Raw genomic sequence first — 24,992 nt, forward strand, 5'->3', positions numbered from 1 at the left:
ACATTCTGTTGTGATAATCACAGCAAGACCCAGTCATCGTTGATCCGACAACAACAACCTACCTCAAACCCTAACCATAACCGCAAGCACGGAGCAGCGCATGTTCGCCAACCTTAATCCGGTCGCCAACCTTAACGCATGTTCGCCAACCTTAATCCGGTCGCCAACCTTAACGCATGTTCGCCAACCTTAATCCGGTCGTTTTCCACATTTCGGACCAATGACGTACGCACCCCGATGGAAAAACACAATTACAGTTTGAAGAGCTTTAATTCAACTTATTAAAATGCTTCCAAAAGCACAGATCATAAAAGGAAAACATTTGTCTTGAGTAAACATCTCTCCTCATGGACTAGCTTGCTGATAGTGTTCAGAAAAAAGCCCCCTTGGTTCATCAAGTGTGCGATTTGACGACTGACGCTTGACCGTTTATTTTTGCTTGTTTTTTTTTTCTCCCTTTCCAGCAGAATGACGTCCAAGGTGACTTTAGAAGATGCCCTGTCCAACGTGGACCTGCTGGAGGAGCTTCCACTCCCCGACCAGCAGCCTTGCATCGAGCCCCTCCCCTCCTCGCTGATATACCAGGTAGGCCTGTCTGTCACAACAAGCCCCTCCCCCTCCCCTCCTCGCTCATATACCAGGTAGGCCTGTCTGTCGCATCGAGCCCCTCCCCCTCCCCTCCTCGCTCATATACCAGGTAGGCCTGTCTGTCACATCAAGCCCCTCCCCCTCCCCTCCCCGCTCATATACCAGGTAGGCCTGTCTGTCTGTCAAGCCCCTCCCCTCCTCGCTCATATACCAGTTAGGCATGTCTGTCTGTCAAGCCCCTCCCCTCCTCGCTTATATACGAGGTAGGCCTGTCTGTCACATCAAGCCCCTCCCCTCCTCGCTCATATACCAGGTAGGCCTGTCTGTCTGTCGAGCCCCTCCCCTCCTCGCTCATATACCAGGTAGGCATGTCTGTCTGTCGAGCCCCTCCCCTCCTCGCTCATATACCAGGTAGGCACATAGATATTATAAGAAATAGATGCCTCATTTGCCGCTGCAGTTCATTGGAGCGACGTGTATCCCAATGAAGGCGGAAGTGCAGTGCTGAAGGCTTTTTTTTTTTTTTTAACAAATCTTTATAACAGTCATGACAATACATTACAATACAAAACAAGACAAACAAACACAAACAACAAAGTTATTAACAATACAACATCAGATCCAGGGGGATTAGATTACTAACAGAAAACATTAAAGAGTGAACACAAAGCAACAGTTCTCCGCAGCTTTCTTATTTAGAAGTGCTGAAGGCATTTGCTGAAGGCGACTGCGTCGCTGCCCAAGTGACGTCACTCATGCGACTCCTCCATGTCTCTCGCTGTCACTCAAGTGACTACAGGCCAATCACAGCGCGTCTTTTCCGGGACTTATGTTACGCACGCGGAAGCTTGACAAGCTTCCGCCTTGCTTCCGCTAATGCTTCCGCCTTCAATTGGTGACACGCGCCTCAGAGCCGGAAAGGGCGTCTATGTATATATGTCTATGGGTAGGCATGTCTGTCTGTCAAGCCCCTCCCCTCCTCGCTCATATACCAGGTAGGCCTGTCTGTCGAGCCCCTCCCCTCCTCGCTCATCTACCAGCTAGGCCTGTCTGTCGCCATTATTACATCATCGCCCAATTGATAATCCCCGTTATTTCCCTATATTCAGCTATTTGTGTAGATTTTCTACACAAACATTAAATTCCCATTGACAATGAATGGAAAATTTACATCATTTTACTGTACTGTTAATTTAACATTTTACCTTTTTACTGTGTACCACATTATTTTGCTACAGACACCACTTTTGATTATGAAACCCCACAGAATCTGAATCTGAAAAGCAATATATGAGCATTCGACTAAATCAGTAGACAAGAAATGGCTGAGATATAGATTGTATTGTAGAAATGCAATGTCTCTTTGTGTGTGATAAAAGGCAGAAAAGTAAGTTACCAGGATATTTCCATTGGCAAAAATGTAGTCTTATATTCAGGCCAATAGGGTACTTTGACTCATGCTATATCATGTCTGTTTTGTAGTTTTATAACAGTAATTCTACAGTACCAATAGACTGGTTCAGCTTTGTATGTGCATGATGTTCCATCCATAATTTCATATAATCTTTCATCTCTCTACAGCCAAATTTCAACACCAACTTCGAGGACCGCAATGCCTTCGTCACTGGCATCGCCAGATACATTGAACAGGCCACAGTCCATTCTAGCATGGTAAAGTAGAAATATCTATTTTGCTTGAGAAATTACCTCATTTATTTTCTTCTTCTTAACTTTCAGTTCTTGTTCCCAGCACAACCTGGGAAAAACTCAGAATACCAGAACAGGGACAAACGCTCAGTAGAGAAAATGGTTATGGATAAGCATTTCGTTAAGTGAAGAGGCTTGGCTATCCCCTGTGAACATTCGGACACGGCTCACGGACAATTGGGTCTTTGGCAGTCATTGCAGGAATGGTACTGCTTTGTGTCTAATTAGTGAGGGATAATTGCAGGTTTAGAGCCAAGGGTCTCAATCCAACAGTACTTTGTATGCGGCCTGGGCTTTTTTGAAAGCATTGAAGAGCTGCCCTGCTGCCCTCTGAGAATAAATGACTCACACTGGAGGCAATGGGCCGTGTGTGCATGCGTGTGCGCGCTTACAAATATTCCAGATTTCAACCTCTACCAACACTTGAATGTGAAAATAACGGTTCATTAAACATCCATTGTATACAAGTTTGTGTTTAACCACTTGAGGGGAACATTCACCAAAAATTGGTGATGAGATTTGGTGTAGACTAGAGAGTGGGGGGTTCAAGTGGGGGGTTCAAGTGCTTAAAAAAGTTGGAAAAATCACAGTTTTGAGATTCATACCTTTTAGTCATGCATTAATGGTGTTTGTGTCTTGGAATCAGAATGAGATGTTGGAGGAGGGGCAGGAGTATGCAGTGATGCTCTACACATGGAGGAGCTGTTCACGTGCTATACCACAGGTAAACTGTCCTCTGCTAGTCCCATGATTTACCATGTGTGTGATAGCATCCAGCTTCTTTTTCTAAACTGCTTTCTAATGTGCATTGCATTCACACACTCACACAAACCATGCAAGGCACCAACCTGCTCATTGGAAGCGGTTAGGGATTGAGAGATTGTGTGTGTGTGAGATCAGACATGTGTTACTTTTAGATTCACTTACTGTAAATTGTATTAAACATAATAGTGATATGGAATAAAGGCTTTCTTAAGCAAACCTTTCTTCATTCTCTTTCCACGCTCATCGCCTCACTCCCTCACCGCCTCTCAGGTGAAGTGCAACGAGCAGCCTAACAGAGTGGAGATCTATGAGAAGACCGTAGAGGTACTGGAGCCAGAAGTCACCAAGCTGATGAACTTCATGTACTTCCAGGTAACACGGTCCACCCAAACTTAAATGAGTTTATCCAGTTTTGGTTGTGCTTGTTTTTTTTATTTTTTATGTTATGAATTCATGTTATTTTATTTTTTAGATTGACAAAGACTTTTTTGCACTATTTATGTGCTGTCCTTTGGGAGAAACCTAATTTAATTTCTTTATAATTTGATGCTGCTTGTAGAAGAACACAAATCAATCAATCAATATTGAATCTTGAAAGACAATTAAGGTTAATGTGGTTAAGGATTGGTGTTGAGAGAAAGTGTCACAATAGGCCTATCTCACAGCCCCCTTTCCACGCCCCCTTCCGGTAGATAGTGGTGTCATTTAACATTAGCATTTACACGTTTTTTTCTCTGGAGAATCTAAGTACATTTCCTAATGTAAAAATGTGACAGACCAATATTATTATGAAGCAAACAAGATGGTAAATCAGCTCGAACAGATAGAACAAACCTTACCTTGAGAAAACAAAAGTTGTAGACTTCTTAAATTACCTCTGTTAACATGTAGTGTCTATGGAGTGACGTCACGCTATCACCACTAACGCGGAAAGGGGGCGTATTAAGGGGGCGGGGAAATTCTGTGAGATAGGCCTATATCAGGAGATTGTTATAATTAAGTGATAACAAATCGCCTCTATGCATTGGCACACTTGAAATGAGTATTGACATTTGCATTACATTACATTTACATGATATTCAGTTATAAAATGTCCAGCATTTGAACGTTGTCTGTGTGACACTCATTGGGTTTTCATTACTTTTTTCCTTTTTGAGTCCGTCCGTCCCTATGTCTGTCCGTATGTTTAGAGTATCAACAGGGGGCGCTGTTGCACCACTCACTTCAGACAGGTCTGATTTCTTTCCCCTAGCGTACGGCGATCGATCGTTTCTGTGGGGAGGTGCGGCGGCTGTGTCACGCAGAGCGCAGGAAAGACTTTGTTTCGGAGGCCTACCTACTCACGCTGGGGAAGTTCATCAACATGTTCGCCGTGCTGGATGAGCTGAAGAACATGAAGTGCAGCGTCAAGAATGACCACTCCGCCTACAAACGGTACGTAAACCACAGCACGGCCCTTACGAACCTACTGAAATGAAAAATACGTTTTTTACACTTTCAGACCATGTCCATGGTCATCATATGGGCATTCCTAACAATGGATGCCAAAAAAGGGAAATTTTTCTTCCTTTGAACGAAAACTTGCTGCGTTATGATGTGTCGAGGCTCATATGCATAATAATGAATCTTGATTATATTCACCTGTTTTATTCCCATTGCTGTGTCGTCCTCCAAACACAGGTGGTTTTGATTACAGAAATACTGTTTTGTTAATCATCACGCTAAAATATGTATCTGAAAACATTATATGTTAGAATTAATCCATGAGTTTTGCTGCCTGTCTCTCTCTGACTTTGTTTACAATCAATCTGCATGTGCGTGCGTGTGTGCACGCATCGCTCACGCAACGTCCCATAGCCTGGAGGGATGTGACGTTCTGATTGGTTCAAAAACGCACATCTTTCCGTTTGAGAGTGAAACTACAAAATAAAATTCTCCAAATAGGCATTTTTCTGGTCACGGGTTTGGTGCTAACTGTATTATGGTTTATTGCTGTGGTTCTCAAACATTTTCATTGAAATGACCACAAAATTAATAGATTTGGCGGCAGACCCGCATCTGAAAATATTTTTGTCCCAAGACCCCCATTTCCCATACACGTTTGTGTTGTTAAAATGTTTCGTGGGGCGAGGCAGATTTAGCTGTTCAAACATCTTTTTCCAAAATGTATAAAACATTTTTACATATGTATTGTTTTAGTGGTGGATGCCAGCATATAACATAAGTACTGCCCCTCCCCTCCCACATTATTTGAATAGCTAGCATTTAAAATGTAATATGTTGCTCTGCTTTTAATATCAAATTGACACTAGATGGCAGTAAGGGTTGGTATTCTCCAATACCTAATTGTGTTGTTCATGGTGCTTGACAATTTCTGAGTGCACCAAAATAGCATGCTTTGGCAGAATGTCAACTCATTGCCCCCTCATGTGTTCCCTGCAGAGCGGCCCAGTTCCTCAGGAAGATGTCTGAACCGTCGTCCATTCAGGAGTCTCAGAACCTTTCCATGTTCCTGGCCAACCACAACAAAATCACTCAGGTTGGACTGAAATACGTTTTGCATTCAACTGCTCACAAGATGGTTGGAAGTAGTGCTTCATAGTATTTTAGGTTGTTAAATTACTCAAGCTCTGTATACTAAATACCATTTCTGATGATGTGTTGTTGCTTTATAAAATGGCCTCAGGCACTAGGAGTTTCAGTATTCTTTATTCCGTGTAGACAACAAACACTATAATGACAACAGAGTTACAAGGGGTGTTGCTAAAACTAAACTACTAAAATGAATGTTACACATTATGACTTTAAAATAATTTACATAATGTTATTAAATTAGAACTTAAAAATCTAGATTAAAGAAGTAATATACAAAAGTGATGATAAATGCACGTGGACATGAACTGACAACATTTTAATTTTATAATGTGGAAGTTTTACACAATGTATCTCTAAACTGATTATTCATATCTTTGCCGAATTATCTCTCATTCAATTATTAGGTTAATCATTTCACTCCTCATTGCCATTTTAATTTATCGTCATCTTGAACCCTATTCTCTGTTGCTTTCAGTCTTTGCAGCAGCAGTTGGAGGTGATCAATGGATATGATGATCTGCTGGCAGACATTGTCAACCTGTGTGTGGATTACTATGAGGACAAGATGTACCTCACGCCCAGTGATAAACACATGCTGCTAAAGGTGAGCTCCCACCAAGCCACTGTCGGTGTTCAGTTGTCAACTGCCTCTCTGGCATCCGGATCCCTGCTGACAATATTGACTGATGAGTTTCGGTGCAGAAGAGTGCAGTTTTGGACATATGAGGTTTCCACCCGATAGACGATATTTAACCTCTTCACCAGTGGTGGAAAGTAACTGAGTACATTTTCTCAATTACTGTAATTAAGTACTATTTTGAGGTACTTTTAGTATATTAACTATTAACTAGTCATTATACTTCTACTCCACTAAAATTATTTGATAACTTTAGTTGCTTGCAGGTTTTGATTATTGTTACAAACATATATTAGCCACTTAACACAATACATTTACTAAACTTGTGAAATGGGACATACCACATCATTTTTGGATATAGTTGTAAAATTCCACTTCCACTATTTCCAGGTAATGGGTTTCGGCTTGTACCTGATAGACGGAAACCAGAGCAACATCTACAAACTGGACGCCAAGAAGAGAATTAACCTGACCAAGATCGACAAGTGTTTCAAGGTATGTGGAGGAGCGTGTGTGTTTAATTTACTGTCCACTGTGGCTGTAATCTTCTGTGTGTCGCACGGCTCGCAATGCATTTCCAATGGGAGTCGCGTGGTTTGACGAGACAAGCTTGCTCCCTGGCTGTCTTTCCTCTCTCATTCCTCTCTGCTTAGCGAGAATATATATTTTTCCATTATGTGGAACTCGGATGGAGACTAGTCATTGGTTAGACCAGTCATTAGTCCTACAACGACAACCTATCTCAAACCCTCACCCTAACCTCCCACGGGGCAGCACAACTAAACCTAACCTTAACCCATGTCTAACCAATGACTAGTCTAAACTAAGTATGCACCCCAATCTCTGTTCGAATAATACCGTGCGAAATGGCTTTTGGTAGCAACACAAATGCACATGAATTAACATTATTTAAAACATGAGATGTGTGTGGCTCTACAGTATGTATTAAAATCATTGATCTTATCTACCCCAAAATTACAACAATTAACCCAAATTATTGATTATTTCTACATTTAATAGAATGCAAAAGCAACAAGTCCCTGCGACATACTAGCGTCATGTCCAGGGGGTGTACTTGTACATCAAGCTGCCTCACGCTACAGAAACAGGAGATAGGCCCTATGGGCCTCATGGCTCGGCAAGGCTACTTACTTACTTAAAAGCAATGGGGGGGGTCAATATATATTAAAGGACCACTTTTCAACCTATCTTCATATAATGGGTCCTCACTAATAATCATGATACAATGGCAAAATGTCTTTCTACTCAGTCTGTGTCTCATATAGGAGGGCTGTGGGCAGTTCACAAACGTGTCCACCAGTGACATCATCAATGGGGAATCCAAGCTAATAGAAACTGCAGGCTTTCTAGTCCTGAAAAGTTGCAATGCGAAAAAGGAAGCCATCGTTCTCAAGATAATTAAATTCTAAACGTTTTTGTAAAAAACTGAGTAGAAAAACATTGTGCCATTTTATCATGATTATTAGTAAGGACCTATTATATGAAGATATGTTGAAGTGGTGAAGTGGCCCTTTAACACAGAAGATGTTACTGTGTAGCATCAATGGAATACATTGTGTGTGTACTGTAATGATTGGCATTCTCTTGTGATTCACAGCAACTCCAGGTAGTTCCGCTGTTTGGTGACATGCAGATTGAATTGTCCAGATACATCAAGACCAGTGCTCACTTTGAAGAGAACAAATCCAGGTGAGAGAGCAACACGTAGTCAGGCAGGTTCAACCCAGGGAGTTCGCTAATCATAGACGTCTTGGGGTGCAACAGTTAATGGAACTAATTGATTTAATCAATTGTCTTTTTATATTTTACTAAAATTATTGATCTTAGTTTGGGCATTTTATTATAGGTATAAGTTTCAAAGAAAGAAAAGAAAAAATAAATTGTGAAAATAACTAAAACATGTTTCTTGACTATTTGATTAATCTTGGCTTCATGAATAACATTCAAAGAACCTCATTGATCTGCAGCTACTCTCTCTGTCAGGGGTATAAATAAACACTATATTGGATGATTCAATGTCCTTGAGCTTTATGGAATTACAGTCACATACTGAGGACGACCTCAGTATGTGACCTCGGTTCAGCCTCTTCTTGAATACTATATGATTATTATCCTTTGAATGTCGATTTAGCCAATTAACCCATTTAGGCCTGACGTCGAAATAAAAAAAACGTTCCCTCTGAAAGTATATATACCTATTCAAAGATTTGTGCCGCATTTTTACGATTTTTCAAAAATAGCAGACCTACAAGCTCCACCACAGAGTGGCGCGCTATGAGCTTGTAGATCTGCTATTTTTCAATAGCCAAAAAGGGGTTCCCGCCCAAAATGGGTTAAAACATGGAAGCATGTGGTTCTTTCCCTCACTTTGCCGTTTCCTTGACTGCAAATGAATAGTAACTATTTGAATAGTAAATGATAGGTTTGAATAGCTTTTTTCTTTCGTTGTTCATCGAAACCTTGGGAACGTCTAAGGTCATTTAAATCATTGCATCTTTCAAATGCCAGCAAATGGCTCTTTGTAGCTTAGAAACATTTTCTAAAAAACATCATTCAGTTAAAAAACATTTCCAAAGCTGCTGAGAGACGCATTGAGAACTACCCTGGTGGTGTCAAATTGCCACATGCCACATATTTATGATTACTTTAAAAATGACCTCGGTATTTCTTGCTCCCGTCTATACAAAGCTTTTATCTAAAATTTGGCATCTTGCAGATATTCTTTCGAGTGGCTTAAAAAACATTTTTATTAAGGCCTTATGTATTGTATTGTAAGTAAATATACCCTAATTCATTCTTGGGTCTACAGTCGTGTCACTTGAAAACCACCTATTTTCGGCGACCAATGAAGGATCCATCCACTCGTGGGTACATGAGCCAGTAGGATACAACAGCAGTGGCAGAAATGTGTGGGGAGGGTTAATGGGCATAACAAGTAAATTGGCTTTTTTATTTTTTATTACTAGATTCTTCTCACCTCGTCTCTGAACTCTATATCCTATTTCCTCTCCTCTCTGTGGTTACCTTGAGAGTCATGACTGCTAATTGAATGGGCTTTTTGCTCTGTCCCATCTCTCTCTGCAGGTGGTCTTGTACGTCTAATTCCAGCAGCCCCCAGTACAATATCTGCGAACAGATGATTCAGATCCGGGAAGACCACATGCGCTTCATCTCGGAGCTGGCTCGCTATAGCAACAGTGAGGTCAGTGCGCTGTAGTGTGTACTGTCCCGACTCCCAACACCAGAGATTGTGGCACTGAAATAAACAACATTGAAATACACTTCTGAAGTTATTAGCGGTGCATCCCATATTGTTGCTGTTGGAACTGTTACTTCTGCGACCTGATTCTAGATAAGCAGTTGAAGATGGATGGATCTATTCTATACCCTGTAGCCAAACTACAAGCTCACAATGTAATGCGTTGTGAGCTCTTAATTTGGCTATTTTATCTATTCGTCATACAGTAAAGTATTTAGCCGGTAAGGCTTTAGTGGTTATGGGCCATCTCGGGTGTGTGCGAGCCATGATCTTTATCGACCTTTCAGCAGAGACCTTATCACTGCGGACTTCCCTGGGTCACAATACAATGTGATTTGTATGGACATTTTCCATGACTGCAGAGATGGGCTCGGCTGAGATACTAGTAGAAACGGAAACCTCTACAGTACCGTGGTGAATAAAAACGGCAGTCTCCACAAGGCTCTCCATGGCAACAATGTTGTTTCTTTTAACAATTTGGTTGCCTTTGACGGAATATTCCGTCACACCCAGCACCAGGAGACGTGTGCGCACATTCCTTAGGGTCCCAATTAAAAGTAGGATCTTCTTTGGCTGTTTTCTCTGAAAGTACGATCGCTGTCCATTGTGATCATCATCCATCCAATGATTCGGATCTAATTTTTCATTTTCATCGCATCGCGCCCGACAGGCCGACACATTAACGTTTCTGGCGAAAGATAAACATTGTGAGCTATTGCTAACATTAGCCGTTTCTTACAATGGAGGTCTGCAGCGAGGAAACCGGATGTGAAAACATAGTAATCTGCCCGGTGCAGCTAACTGGTCTCTATTGCCACCCGGTGGCAGTTAACTTGTTAATTTGTTGCAGTCTACAGAGCAAAATCTGGAGTGTTGATTGGACTCTTGGACAGTGTAAGAAATCAACCCTTGCTGGTTCAGAGTTTAATTAATCTCTCGGGTTTCACTGGGGCTGTGATGATTATGAATAATGCATCTGTTTTACAACATGACTTACATGGCCCTGAATTGTCATGATTAGCATGCATCTCTACTGTCGGCTACAATACATCATTATTTCTCATGCTTAAAGCATGACACCAGCTGCAATCCATAACTTTTCATGTCCTACCTGGTATTTGAAACCGGTTCCCCTATGCGAGCGGCAAAATGTATACTGCTGAGTTAATAATTGAAATACTGTTTGGGCAGAGGCTATATTGCATTTTGAACTTCAAGCAATACCACTTGTCGACCACTTGATGTACATTTCTCAATAGAAGAGCAGCTATACCAACTACAACCACTGCAGTTGTGTTGTGAGCTTGTAGAAGAGCTTAAATAAAGTAAGGTTTAGTTTTTAATCTATCAAAAAACTAACCAAACTATGTTTTTAAAACAAAACAAGCAACAAAAAAAACATTGGTAATCGGTGGTCTAGGAAAAATCGGGATTGGCATTGGACCCAGAAACCTGTCATCGTTGGGCCTGTAATCTCTCTCTCTCTGAAGGTGGTGACAGGATCGGGCCGTCAGGAGACCCAGAAGACAGACTCTGAGTACAGGAAGCTGTTTGACTTGTCACTGCAGGGCATGCAGCTGCTATCTCAGTGGAGCGCTCATGTCATGGAAGTGGTGAGCAGCATTAGAACCATTGTTTGACCTTTTTGACCACATACGTATCGACAATTATGCAGCTGTTATGTCCCAATTTTTAACAGGATTGTCATTATAGGTAAAACAAAAAAGTTCAAAAGTAAACAAAATATTCAAAAATAGCTGATCTTCAAGCACTCAAGTGTCCTGCTGAGGAAGGCTTCAGCAGAAACACCTTCAGGGGCTTGTAGATCTGCTATTTTCTATAAAATAAAGCTAAATAAACTATGTGACCTTTCTACTTGAAGGAGTAGTTGATATTCTCCTGATTGCTGGATGTTTATATCTGGATGGTTTGCTCTTTTCCCTGCAAAGTACTCCTGGAAACTGGTGCATCCGACTGACAAGTACTCCAACAAGGAGTGTCCGGACAACGCAGAGGAATACGAGAGAGCAACCAGATACAACTACACCAGCGAGGAGAAGTTTGCCCTTGTGGAGGTCAGTCAAGTCAAAATAACATTGTTCTCCATGTACAGGCGAGCACACTGCGCAGCGTAGCTCGTTTCATTGTCAATGACGTTTATGTATTGTTTTCGCTTATTTTGGCCCATTTCATGGAAGCTCGATTGGTGATAAAAAGCAGAACGATTAAACTGATTTTCAGTGCTCTCTCTCCTAACACCTCGGGCGGAGGGGAGGCTCCACCCGTCAACAATAGAAGCGTCATCAACGCGTCCACAAGCTAAATGTAAAATCAGAGGACAATCACTGCGTCCATTCAAACATAGAGCGGGTTGAGCCAAAACGCACATTACGCAGACTTAAGTCAAGGGTATTGCCCGCATAAAATCTGTTGCAGGTCTGATCCTACTGATTGGGAATGGTGCGTTCATACATACAGTCCCTCCGTTTCATGTCTGAAAGGGTCTTATCTTGGCTAGGAGTCTGACCTGGAAGAAGCTGGTTTTGCCACTGATTGAGGGAATTTTGCCGCCCCTTTCAGGTGATGGCCATGATCAAAGGTCTGCAGGTGCTGATGGGACGCATGGAGAGTGTGTTCAACCACGCCATCCGCCACACCATCTACTCGGCTCTGCAGGACTTCGCTCAGATCACGCTGCGGGACCCCCTGCGCCAAGCCATCAAAAAGAAGAAGAACGTCACACAGAGGTGTGTGAAAACAGAGAGTAAATGATGTACCATAAATCCTGAGTGTGAATGAAAATGGATCGGTTAGTCATTTCCTTTCTCTACTGAAAGTGAGAGATGTAAGTGGGTAATTTTACAGTAAAACCGTGTATCAGATATAAAATGGAAAGCGTGTAACATTTTACATTAGAACTGCTGTAATGCGGCAAACAGAGCAGCATTACTAGCAACCTGTGAAATGGAACACCATTATTGTGCATTTGTGTCCCCTGTAGATTTCCTTGAAAGCCGCAAGTTCTGTTTTATTAACTGCATTGGCCGTGTTCCTCTGAAGTCTGTGTTCTATAATGGATGTCCTCCCGCTGAGTTGCTGCGGCTAAACATGATCTGTACCACCACGGTTTCTCTGTGTTAGGAACCTGTATAAGACAACAGCTACGCCTGTTCCCTCGTCCTAGCATCCTTAACCCATTTTCACCTGAGATCAGATTCTAAAAATGTCTTCTACATCCTGACAGTTTTCTGAAAAAGCTATGTTTCTATGTCAGTCGTTCTTCGATTTTTCAAAAATAGCAGACCTACAAGCTCGTAGTGCGCCACTCGGTGGCGCGCTATGAGCTTGTAGATCTGCTATTTTTCAATAGCTAAAGCATAACGTAATGCTAACACCAAAAGGGGTTCCCGCCCAAAATGGGTTAAAGAGAATATAATATAATAATAACCACTAGGGTTATTATTTTAAACTCCATGAACTCCATGGCTCTACTACTGTACACTGACTCCCCACTTGAAGTGAGAAATTATTCATGATTATTGTGTGTTTGTATGGATACAGTATATATATATACGAACATAAATGAGGTAATCTTTTGAATGCCATTCCAGTGTTCTTCAGGCCATCAGAAAGACCATTTGTGACTGGGAGGCAGGCCGTGAGCCACACAATGACCCTGCCCTCCGCGGGGAGAAAGACCCAAAGGGGGGCTTTGATATCACGGTCCCCCGGCGCGCCGTGGGACCCTCCAGCACACAGGTCTCGATATGCCTTTATTCATCCCAATATTACTCAGACTGACATTCAGACTTGCATATAAAAATGCTGGACTTTATGCAGCTCAACTGTGCTATATTCACTAATTCACTAATTTATTTTATACTGTCCCATGGTGACAATAGCTGCTCAACAAGCTCACAACGCGTGACTATTTTCAGAACGGGACACATCATACAACAATGAATAAATTAGCCTTTGTGGTCTCGAGATGAGTCACAAATATGGCTCTTTAATGTGGGATTAGATGTAAAAAGTTCCATCCTCTCTACACGGGGGAGATAATGTGGATTTACGAGGCTATGACCCGGTCATAACCCACGTGGCTTGAGTGCAATTTTCAATAACCTTCACACTCGAGGCTGTTCCTAGGATTCAATTATTCATTCAGTCGTCAATTATTTTCATGACAATTGTCTGACTGTTAATGAATCCTACTCCTCACCTCATTACATCTGTAAGCCTGATGTATACTTAATTGCACGCTGGCATTCTGTGCTAAAAGTATCTCCACTTTCTATAAGCATGGGATGTGACATGTGCTATTTGAGGCTCACAAGTATAAATGTATAAATTAAGCTTTGCAATTTGCATCTATAATTGAATCATATGCAGAGCTTGAATAATAATCCCTTTTATCTGCATGTTGTGCATCATTATCTCGCAGTGCATCTCCCATGTGACAAACTGAAAGACATTATCAGATTAGTCTTCATTTCTAGAATGAATCGCTGTTTCCAAGTATTGTGCTATAAAATCAGCAAAACGGCCTTGGATCGATACGTTTTTACCAGCCATGGGATTGAGAGGAGTAAAAAAAATGTAAACCCTGAATTGGCTTTTGTTAAACCCCTGCTTTTCTACCAAGGTGAACCGAAGGACAGTTGGAGAACATTGCTCTCTGCCTTGTATTGAGGAAATTTTCTCAATGTGGGGTTTGAAATATTATATAAGTCTAATTTTCAATTAAACACAAGTTGTTTTTGATATCATCTTTCACTGGTATATTTTTCACAATTTCAGTTTCACCTGATAAAGAGCCTTGACTCGAAATGACATTGTCGAATAAATTATACTGGAGCATATATATTTATTATTTCTCTTCACAATAACCATTCCACATAATTGTGACTTCTCTGTACACTGTTTTTAGTTGCGCCAAAATGATGCAGACCAGAAATTAATTAATAAAAAGGTTTCTGACAACATTCCAAAATATACTTGAAGTTAGTACGCTGCAGCATTTGTTTTGGAAGTTCCAGTACTTCAGTGGTTTTATTTCAAACTGAATTCTGGAAGTCGCCATTCTAACAGAACATCAACAGACCCAGCAATTACAGAGCTACTATAATAAGTAAGTAACTACAGTATAAGTAGTGGGAGCTGATGGTAGGTGTGGTGCTCCACCTCAGCAATACATCTCCCAGGGGTCTAGCACATTGTAATCATTGGGGATTTACTCCCGCGTATTTGGCCGATACCGACAATAAGCCTCTTCGACCTACTTGTACTTACTCTACCAGAAGTAGAGTAAGTAACGTTGGTGTGGATTCTTTGGAGCAGCCATTTCTTGATCATGCAATGTTGACATTTAATGAAAACTCCCATTTGCTTGTCTTTGGTAAATCACATCATTTTCCTGTAAATGTAGCTCTACATGGTGAGAACGATGCTGGAGTCCCTCGTCGCTGACAAGAGTGGCTCCAAGAAGACACTACGTAGCACCATGGAAGGCCCCACCATCCTGGACATTGAGAATTTCCACCGCGAGTCCTTCTTCTACACACACCTGCTGAACTTCAACGGTGAGAGGCTGCTTGTCCTTGGACACCTGTTATGAATGTACTGCACACTGTCTGTGAGAAGATCTCTCTTTCAGTGCTACTGCTTCCCATTTATAAATGGTGTTGGAAAGTAATGAGTAAAGTAAAATGTATTAGTAATATTATTTTTTCCTGTAACGAGTAATGTAACAAATTACTTTCACGTTTTGTGTTGATTAGTTGCGCGTGCGTGCGTGCGTGCGTGCGTGCGTGCGTGCGTGTGCATTATCGGATACGGAAAGGTGGGCCCTAAACCGGACCTGCAAGCTTGCTTGAGGGATGAAAACACTTCCAGGGGACAAGATATGAAAAACTGCTAGTGTTGTACATGAAAAGTCAGAATTGTGAGTTGTGTGGGGTGTAACGGAAATGTAAAGTAATCAGGCCCGGATTAACAATGGCGCTTAAGCTTGCCAGGGCCCTGTGCGAGACTATTCAATAGGTACAGCGGTTGCTTCCGTCAAAACCGTATTCATAGGTCACCGATTTCAATGTAACACAACACAGGAATCCCAGCTAGTGTTTTTGGTCGGTGGTTTCTTAACCACTCGGTGGGAGGAGGCTAAAAAATAGCAGCTCCAGTGTCGGGGAGCAGCAGCCATAGTGCAGGCGGTGCGCTGAACGCACACGCGTGCATTCACTGGGCGCACAAACACAATAAGTTCTTGATTGTGTTACGTGCACAAGATAGACCTCTAGGACACTGGTTCCCAAACACTGGGTCGTCCATATCTGGGTCGCGGACACATTGTTATGGGTTCCTTGGTTTTTGGTTTCCTACATTTTGTTTTTCAACAAAACATTCCCATTCATGAATTAAAAACAAATGCAATGCTTTGTTCAGTAATTTCTTGAAGCAATCAAAGAAAAAAATCTAAGAAATTGCATAAATTAGAAAACGAATGTTTAAGTAGTAGTGAAAATAGCCGATCTTGTGCTATTTTCACTAGGTTGGGTCCCGGGGAGACATAAACTTTCTCTTTTGGGTCACAGGCTAAAAGGTTTGGGAACCACTGCACTAGGGTTCCTTCCAAAAATTGACCCGTAAGACTACATTTGGTTCCATTTTTTGTTGTGGCGGTCATTGAAATGAAAATGTTTGAGAACCACTGGGATAGAAGATCAACTGGTCTTTGTGTGTTTCTTCCCAACGCAGAGACCCTGCAGCAGTGCTGCGACCTCTCCCAGCTGTGGTTCCGGGAGTTCTTCCTGGAGCTGACCATGGGCCGCAGGATCCAGTTCCCCATCGAGATGTCCATGCCCTGGATACTGACCGACCACATCCTGGAGAGCAGGGAGTCCTCCATGATGGAGTGAGTGCATATCGTCACTGTGTTACTTTTCAGGAAATGGGGGGGGGGGGGGGGGGGATAGTCTGTGTTCCAATGGATCCAATGTTGTTATTATTTACTCACAAGCGCTTGTTAATATTTTTCGCAATGAAAACACTGGAGCTTATTCGACCAGTGTGCAAATACATTTTTATTCATATTTTATCACTGTTGTTTTTCCTGCCCTTGGGCACTCAAGTGGATATGTGTGCACCGCCTTTTTCCCACTTGGGAACCATTGGTGCACATTGGTGCTTTGCAAAAGCAAGATTTTAAATGTTTCGGAACAATAAGCTGTTTTGCAGAATTCCTCATTTTGATGCTATTACTTACTTTGTACTGCACTCCAGTGACATAATATATGGATGTCCATAACATTTCCTTTTGAAATGAAAATATCTAATAACGTTGACTTTAGTGTTTAGACCTTAGTGTTCATAAAATTGTGTAGTATTTTACTTATTGGACTCCAAAGCTAAAATCTACTGTAAACCTGGTTTGTATTTGCCATTGTCCACTGGTGAAAGTGCTACTGACGTACTGATGATATCCAATTAAATGGGACTGCTTTGTCTCTTCTGTTTGTCTGCTTTTTCTTTCTTCTTGGTTAACATTTTGTGAATTTGTCTCTTCTCAGATATGTGCTATATCCTCTGGACCTGTACAATGACAGTGCACACTACGCCTTGACCAAATTCAAGAAGCAGTTTCTCTATGATGAAATTGAAGCTGAGGTAATGGTTAAAAAAGGTTATCGTGTTTTTTGTTTGGACAATTTCCTTGCTTGACACATTAAGAACTGAGGCCCATTCAACAAATGTCTTCTAAATCCTAATATTTGTTTTCAGACTAGCACTCACTGAATCAGTGAGTGCTAGTCTGACACACGGCACACAGTTTGACACACGGCACACAACTTAGATGAGTTATGACGTCGCACACCAATCAGAGCCTGACTATATGCAGCATTAGTCAATGAAGAAGTGTGTATGCAGGGACATTGAGTGACATAACCCCACACCACCATGTGTGCCATCGGTGAGGAAGTGACTGGCTTGTTGTTCGTCACGGTGTGTTTGGTATAGATTCTCTGTGGATACTTGTTGGCTTACCCACATGCTGGAGGATCAAATGTGTACGCAATTTGTGGGACATAATAATTGCAAAGAAAAGGGTACTGTAAAGTTCCTTTAGTCCTGGTTGTGTACCGGTATGTCCCATTTATTGCTTTACATCCAGCAGTAAACGGAGGAGTTGGACCACAGAGCCAGTTTCAGTTGTGGTTGTCTGCAATTGTGACAACTCCACCTGATTTGTCCTTCAAGAACGTCTCCTTATTATATCCGGTTGTATAACCGTGATGTAACTTAAATGCTAACCTAGATACCAGATTTGTTTGATAGACCATGTTTCCATGGTTATAACATACAGTATACAGCTTGATCTTATCTGTTGGTCAGAGACTTACATCAAAGAGGTTTTGGATATTTTTAGAGGAGGTTTCTAACATTAACACCTAACAATTATTTTTTCTTCCAGGTGAACTTGTGCTTTGATCAGTTTGTGTACAAACTGGCCGATCAAATATTTGCCTATTATAAGATCCTAGCAGGAAGGTAAATAACATTTGATACTTTTATTGTCTCTGTACTGTACAGTATGTCACAAAACATAAATGTTATTGGTTTCTTACTTTATTATTATCTTGGCTGTTTTTAATCTGTTGATTGTTGTGGCCCATTGGGTGTGATAACTGTATTATTATTATTATTATTACTACTACTACTACTACATATTCTCTGTCAGGTGGAAACCTTATGTCCAAAACTGTTACTTTTCAGGATTCAACTGCAAAAATAGCAGATCTACAAGGTTCAAAACACGTAGCTTCACACCACGTTTCGAGCTTGTGGATCTGCTACTTTTGATGCTTTTGTGTGACGTAGTATGATCAAAAACACAAAGTTAAAATATGGAGATAAGAAGTTCCTGCCAACAACGACATTGATGTAAATAAACAGTTCAAGAATCTATACTCTACTCTCCATTCCCTTTAGCCTTCTCCTGGACAAGCGGTTGAGAACAGACTGTAAGAACCAGGGTGCTAACATCCCCTGGCCTGCTTCCAACCGCTATGAGACTCTGCTAAAGCAACGTCATGTCCAGGTATTTATACTCCTCATGCTGTGCTCACCTTCCACGACAAAGTCCTTTTGACGTGCGTTGGGGGGTGAGAGAGGGGGTAAGAGAGAGTGACACATATTGGAGGCTACTTTGCCACCATTAAATGGTCAAATGTCTTTCTACTGTGTTTATCATCTTGGCCACGGACCCCCATCTCAAAATATTTTGTTAAAAATGAGTTCTTATATATCCGCTTTTCCCACTTTGAGCTTGCCTATGTTTTTATCTACTGCCTTTACAAAAAGGCATCCAGGGGAAGCGCACCTGCATGTTTCTTACCTGTATTTCTACACTAGTATTACTGCTTACTCGAGTACAAAATAGGAGCAAATGGACCACCACTGAACCTGTCATGATGATACCTCAGCTCCTAGGCCGCTCCATCGATCTCAACAGGCTGCTCACTCAGAGGGTGTCTGCTGCGCTTTACAAGTCTCTGGAACTGGCCATCAACCGCTTTGAGAGTGAGGACCTCACGTCCATCATGGTACGCAATACGCATAACATAACTTCCTCCTTTTCTGTTCAGAGTGTGTACACGTGCGTGCGCGCACACACACACACACACACACACACACACACGCACACGCGCACACACACACACACACACAGGGCATACAAATGTGCCCTTCTGTTCGTCGTCCTTGAGCCACAGTAACCATTGGAGTAGCTTGTTTGTGTCTTCCTGACTTGCTCTCTCCCTCCTCTCTTTTTAATCGCTTTTCCTTCCTATGTCGTAGGAATTGGAAGGTCTTTTGGACATCAACAAAATGACCCACAAACTCCTCAGCAAGTTCTTGACACTGGACAGCATGGACGCCATGTTCCGCGAGGCGAACCACAACGTGTCGGCCCCCTACGGCAGGATAACGCTCCACGTCTTCTGGGAGCTCAACTATGACTTCTTGCCCAACTACTGCTACAATGGCTCTACCAACAGGTCAGTCAATTCCCAGAAAATTCACTGCTCCTTCTCTGCTTAGCAGAACTCTCCTTAACCACTTTGAACATGGTTGAAAACCCCCAGTAGGTGTGCAAGCTTACACTGATTTTCTTCCGCTGCATGTTAACTTCAATATGGAACACGTTACCAACTATAATCACGGTAACCCAATAAGGCTAGTTTTAAGAGGCTCTATAAAAGACACCTGATCAATTACCCCAATTTTTTTTATTTGAATTAATTGACATCATTTAAGGGGATGTCTTGTTTAGTGTTTTTATTTTTCTGTACTTTGAATGTCTTAAATGTTATTTTGAATGTAATTTTTGCAAGATTGTACATGTTTTTATTGTGCAGTGTTATTTAGTTTGTCATGGACCCCATGAAGAGTAGATGCTACTTCGGTGCAGCTAATGGGGATCCATCTGAATAAAGAATAAAGACTAAAGAATGCAGCCGTTCTCAATGGCTGCTGAATGACGTTCCAGTGAGGAACAGTCAGATCTACAGCAGAAAGTGATATAATACTTGGATGATTCATGGCCTTGGTTGCTACATATTATTGAGTTGTCAGGCCTCTAACAATCAATAAATGAGTTTCCTTTGTGTTTGTTGAATGATCTCTGGGGATCATCCCCAGCAACATAATCTCATGATCTCTTCTCATGTCTTTAGGTTTGTTCGGACAGTGCTGCCCTTCTCACAGGAGTTCCAGAGAGACAAGCCCCCCAATGCACAGCCCCAGTACCTATATGGGTCCAAGGTCTGTACACTTCTTACATGTTTAATACATGTCATCCACAGTACATGTTTTATTTTCCTGTAACACAAAGGCTTTTTAATTATGTTTATCTGTTTGGTGAACACATCTGTGGCAGTGTATATTAGTCATGTTTTACACAGGCAAGCATTTGCTACGTATTACAAATATGCACTTACATTGACAACCAGTATGAATCGGCATGAAAATAAATAATTAAACCATTTCTGCACAGAGTAAACAAATAAGGTAGGTGTAGGTGGGGACGGCCTCGACCAAAGTCATATTACCGGAATTTTGTTTATTAATAAATTAAAAACACATTTTGTGCCACAAAGAAGGAATAATTGCCTTCTGTTGTGTGGAATGTATAGAATAATAAAATCAAGATGTGAAAACGAATATATCGTATAATATTCAAGTATACCAAATGGAGAGTATGGAGATGTTGATGGGTATTTCGTTTTTAAATCGCCCCAAAAAAAACACATTTTCACGTCAACTTAGCAACTAATGGGATTAAATACAATTTTAAATATGCTAGCGTGACCCTGATTCAGCCAGTTCAGACTGAATCGGGCGGCTTAGCGGGTGACCTCAACAGCTGGCCCTGGGCGATGACGTGGCCAGCGGTCTGAGCCAGGTGGAGGGGCTTCTGGGTGACGGCCTGCTTGGCGTCACAGTCGCTGCTACTGCTGCTGGGAGTGTAGAGGCAATCAGACCTGGAGGTAGTAGGGTTGTCACAATTAGTACAGAATCGTCTAATTGTGATTATTTGAGATAATCGCAATTATGTGATCATAATCGTGTCCATGTTTTTATTTTTTTTGGCTTTCGCCTTTATTTTATATTTTTTATGGAGGGACAGACAGTAGGCTGACAGGAAATGGGGAGAGAGATGGGGGAAGACATGCAGTAAAGGCCGTCGGGATCGGGAGTCGAACGCGCGGCACACTGCCAGACTGGATTACCAGCCAAGGTGCCTGGACCACTGAGCCATGGCCCAGGCCAATCGTGTCCATGTTGGCAGATTATCATACATTAATAAAATGTCAATCGGTCAAACCTAAATGTGTGTAATGGTGACAGACCTGGTGGTCTCGGCATGGTGGTGGGCCAGGGGGCTTCCCGGGCTGCTGCGCCTGCCGGGGCAGACGGTGCACAGGCAGCTCCACAGCAGCACGCCGGTGATCAGCAGCAGCATCAGGCTGCTGGCCAGCCACACGCCCAGGGCCAGCTCCCAGCCCACGCCGCCGTCACGGGCCTCGTCGCCGCTGTCGCTCAGTGTGCTGAACACCTGCAGTGGTGTTGAATTTTGACAGCAAGATTTTGGATTTATTTTTTATTTTTATTTTTTTCCATAGTCTTTTGAATATCCATTATCCAATTTAGTTTTTGTCCTATTTTGCTTTTTTGTCATCTGAATTTTTTTAGTTTGAGTCTAGTTTTAATCGACTAGATCAGGGGTTCTCAACCCGTGGGTCACAAGACTCGCGACCCCCTGGGGGGGGGGTCGCCAAATTATTTTGGGGGGGTCCATTTTGCAGCTGAATAATGGAAATTAAGAGTTTACATAGTACACATAGTGCATGCATAAACTTTCCTTAATGATTATATCTGGTTTCAGTATTTATTTATGATGTATTTTTGCTATTATTAAGGTTATTGTAGCAGTCAATTTGTATTGGGGGTGGGGGCGGGGCAGGGGTCGCGAGACATGGCCAAAGCATTTCCACTAGGGGTCCCCAGCCAAAAACGTTTAGAACCCCATGACTAGATATCCTAAGATTTTTATTAAATCTGCAGTTGATTTTGTCGACAAAAATTTATTTTGGCGGTGCCTTGATGCAATGGCTGATTTTACACTCGGTTGCATGCTTAAAATGACCGATCTACAAGCTCACAACGCGAGAGCGACGCATTGTGAGGCATAGATCGGCTATTTTTCAGACCACAACACCCAAGTGCAACTAAAACATAAAAAGGACATGTCTTTTAGTTCTGTTCCTAAAAATTGTCAATATATTTATGTAGTCTTAGTTTTATTCGTCGTGAACACCTGGCACTGCTCCCGCGCCGGGTTGGCCGCCTGGCAGGTCACGCACAGGAAGTAGGTGGTGTGCGACACGAGCTTGGAGAGGCGCGTGGCCGTCTGGCTGGCGGGGATGCGCTCCTCATGCATGAAGTTCTGCCGCTTGTAGACCATGAGCAGGCTGCTCCAGTTGGGGTCATACATGACACTGTAGAAGGTGTCCAGGCAGCTGGGGGCCGACGGCCAGCTCACCTATAGGTGTATACATGTCTTTTATATCAAAACCATGGAGTGCTAATGACGTGTATAGGGGCGTCTTTTGATCTTTTTTTATTATATAAAAAAGAGAGGAAAAGAAACGGCTTTTTGCAATGTTCTGTCTTCATTTCTGACTTCAGCATGCCTCTCGTTTGGGATATTAACGCTTCTAGAGAGACTTTAGCGTACCAGCGCGAGGTAAGAACGGAACATTGGTTGGCTGGGCTTATCAGAGTAAAATCTGCCATATCTGCTGGCACTCTAGCGCCTATATTTTTAAAGATGCTGGCGGCTACAGAAGTATTCATTATAATATTTATTAAAAGGCCAGTCATTTCTTCGTATATTTCAGTGCCCTGTGCACTTCTTTTATTACGAAGCCTAAAAGGCAAATCGAAATTAAATCATTAATCGCAATTATTTGTGTGACAATGAATGGTCAACTTATATGTGTAAGCTCACCCCGGCCGATGTGCTGGAGATGTTGTAGACGCTGACGCCCACCATGGCGGACTGGCTTCTCTTGTGATCTATCTCTCTTCTACACCTCCGGTTTGTCCTGGCCGTGAGCTGTGTGTGTGTGTGTGTGTGTGTGTGTGGGAGGAGGTTATTGAGAGAGAAAAAAAGAAATTTCTTTGATTACACCACTTATTTTGAATGTTCCTCTTATTGAGTTAGTTAATTTTCGGTGGCACAAAAGTTGCATTTAGATGTTGACTTGAATGTCGACTCCCACAGGGAAATGCAAAAGTCTTATTAGTTGTGTACTGGTGTCTCGTACAGTAAATAGCTGATTGTAGTTTGGCTATTTTCGGTGAGAGACACGGAAGATCACAGCTTACACAACCACTCTAACAAAACATAAGGGTGACATAATGTGTATATTTATATTGTTAAATAATGAGCATTGTGCAAAAGGTCAGTGCTGATATTCATATTAATTGAGCATGCAGACGGCATTGTGATGTGCAGTGCAACACAGCTAAGTCACACGTAGCTTAAATTGGTTTCATGTACAAGCTTAATTTGGTTGGGTTTAGTGGGTTGGAGGATTAAGTTGAACAAGCAATATGGTTTATCTATATGGTTATTATGGTATGAAGGAATTACTTTTCTATTTCTCTATTCCTGAGAACCTGTTCAAATGAAATACACAGTATTACACACAACCATGCATAGACCTACAGTACAGTACTACCTAGAGGTTATATTTTCAGAATTAAACAAAACTTAAATCACTTTTAGATCTCAATGTTCATGTTTTTAAATGAGATTTAGATTTATTTTAAATCAATTTTGATTCAATGTATTAAGCAATAGGGAAAATGCAACAACATACTTCAATCTATCTGTGGCTTGTATCAATTTTAACCCATAATACCAAAAGGTCCTGCACTCCTGCTCCTGTCCAACAATGATAGTTCAGAGAAACGGCTGAAACAACCCAAGAAGGGGAAGACTTACCGAGGAGAAACGCATTGACAGCAGGCGGGTTAGAGTGACGGTTTGGTGGCTGCTCCAGGTGTGGGCGCGCAGCGTCCTGCGGTGGTTCTGCTTGTCAGTGATTGCCCCTGAGGCATGGTAGCCTTCGCTCCTCTTCTGACCTGCTGTTAACGTGCCTCTGTCTCCATGCACTGTCACTGCCTCGTCTCTCCTCCTACACTACAGTCACACAGTAGGAGTATGATTGCATCGACTCTCACCCTGGCAGGGAGGGAGGGAGGGAGGTGGGTGGAGTAGTGACGGGGACTGTTGCTCTGTTGGAGAGGATGCTGGGTATGGTCTCTGTCAGGTGGAAAGCTTTTATTTCCAAAACCGTTACTTTTTAAGAAATAGAAAACAGAAATAGGCGATCTACAAGGTGTAGTGAGATTGTATACAAGGTTTCTGTCCGACAGTGACGCTATATTGACAGCTCACTTTGTCACACCAGCCTCAATTCCAAGCGGTGTGTTTTTGTAAACTTTGTTATTTTTATGTAATTAATTACTTTAAGAAAAAAATTGTTTTACTCGAAATAACCCTGAGTTGATTTATTATTATGGTCAAGAGGTGCACGCACATCCACAAATTTCAACGGGTGCAGGATCCAAAAACTTACTAAGAAAGGAGAGAGGAGATCCGCACACTGTTTTAAAAGCTCCCAAAATAATTTATTGACAACCGAGCGGATATGTTGTCTGTTTTTTGTCTGCTCTGTTGTCATTGAATTATTTTGGGAGCTTTTAAAACGGTGTGCGGATCTCCTCTCTCCTTTCTTGATTTATTATTATTATTAAAAAATAAGTCTTTATGGTTCGGAAAAAATAACG

At 41.9% G+C, this 24,992-nt stretch overlaps 2 protein-coding genes across 3 annotated transcripts in view; one reads left to right on the forward strand and one right to left on the reverse strand.

Annotated features, from left to right (window-relative positions):
- cyfip1 (cytoplasmic FMR1 interacting protein 1) overlaps positions 1 to 24,992 on the forward strand; it is a 39,067-nt gene that overhangs the window by 7,313 nt on the left and 6,762 nt on the right. The window contains exons 2-23 of one of the 2 annotated variants that reach the window (XM_079505252.1): positions 465 to 585; positions 2,170 to 2,259; positions 2,942 to 3,019; positions 3,331 to 3,432; positions 4,313 to 4,494; positions 5,503 to 5,599; positions 6,131 to 6,259; positions 6,683 to 6,787; positions 7,911 to 8,002; positions 9,398 to 9,515; positions 11,063 to 11,185; positions 11,522 to 11,647; positions 12,153 to 12,319; positions 13,184 to 13,331; positions 15,001 to 15,154; positions 16,329 to 16,485; positions 17,141 to 17,237; positions 18,043 to 18,119; positions 18,561 to 18,669; positions 19,055 to 19,174; positions 19,428 to 19,627; positions 20,306 to 20,393. In XM_079505252.1, the coding sequence (XP_079361378.1) occupies positions 469 to 585; positions 2,170 to 2,259; positions 2,942 to 3,019; positions 3,331 to 3,432; positions 4,313 to 4,494; positions 5,503 to 5,599; positions 6,131 to 6,259; positions 6,683 to 6,787; positions 7,911 to 8,002; positions 9,398 to 9,515; positions 11,063 to 11,185; positions 11,522 to 11,647; positions 12,153 to 12,319; positions 13,184 to 13,331; positions 15,001 to 15,154; positions 16,329 to 16,485; positions 17,141 to 17,237; positions 18,043 to 18,119; positions 18,561 to 18,669; positions 19,055 to 19,174; positions 19,428 to 19,627; positions 20,306 to 20,393 (2,676 nt within the window). In that variant the 5' untranslated portion in view covers positions 465 to 468. The remainder of the gene's footprint in view (positions 1 to 464; positions 586 to 2,169; positions 2,260 to 2,941; positions 3,020 to 3,330; positions 3,433 to 4,312; positions 4,495 to 5,502; positions 5,600 to 6,130; positions 6,260 to 6,682; positions 6,788 to 7,910; positions 8,003 to 9,397; positions 9,516 to 11,062; positions 11,186 to 11,521; positions 11,648 to 12,152; positions 12,320 to 13,183; positions 13,332 to 15,000; positions 15,155 to 16,328; positions 16,486 to 17,140; positions 17,238 to 18,042; positions 18,120 to 18,560; positions 18,670 to 19,054; positions 19,175 to 19,427; positions 19,628 to 20,305; positions 20,394 to 24,992) is intronic. The other variant, XM_079505253.1, reaches the window with a different exon arrangement.
- Positions 20,539 to 24,337, reverse strand: fndc9 (fibronectin type III domain containing 9). Its single transcript, XM_079505357.1, has 5 exons — positions 24,145 to 24,337; positions 23,143 to 23,250; positions 22,450 to 22,674; positions 21,482 to 21,687; positions 20,539 to 21,112 (listed from the first exon to the last, which is right to left on the reverse strand). Exons 1-5 carry the CDS (start codon positions 24,157 to 24,159, stop codon positions 20,956 to 20,958), a joined length of 711 nt encoding a protein of 236 aa, XP_079361483.1. The 5' UTR covers positions 24,160 to 24,337; the 3' UTR covers positions 20,539 to 20,955.

This window comes from Electrona antarctica (assembly GCF_951216825.1).
Source record: "Electrona antarctica genome assembly, chromosome: 7".
NCBI lineage: Eukaryota > Metazoa > Chordata > Actinopteri > Myctophiformes > Myctophidae > Electrona > Electrona antarctica.

Excerpts from the sequence above, each read along its gene's own strand:
- fndc9 (XM_079505357.1), bottom strand. Across the intron at positions 22,675-23,142 it reads TCTCCAGCACATCGGCCGGG|GTGAGCTGGCCGTCGGCCCC; the intron begins GTGAGCTTACAC and ends ATACACCTATAG. Across the intron at positions 21,113-21,481 it reads CACCATGCCGAGACCACCAG|GTCTGATTGCCTCTACACTC; the intron begins GTCTGTCACCAT and ends TACTACCTCCAG.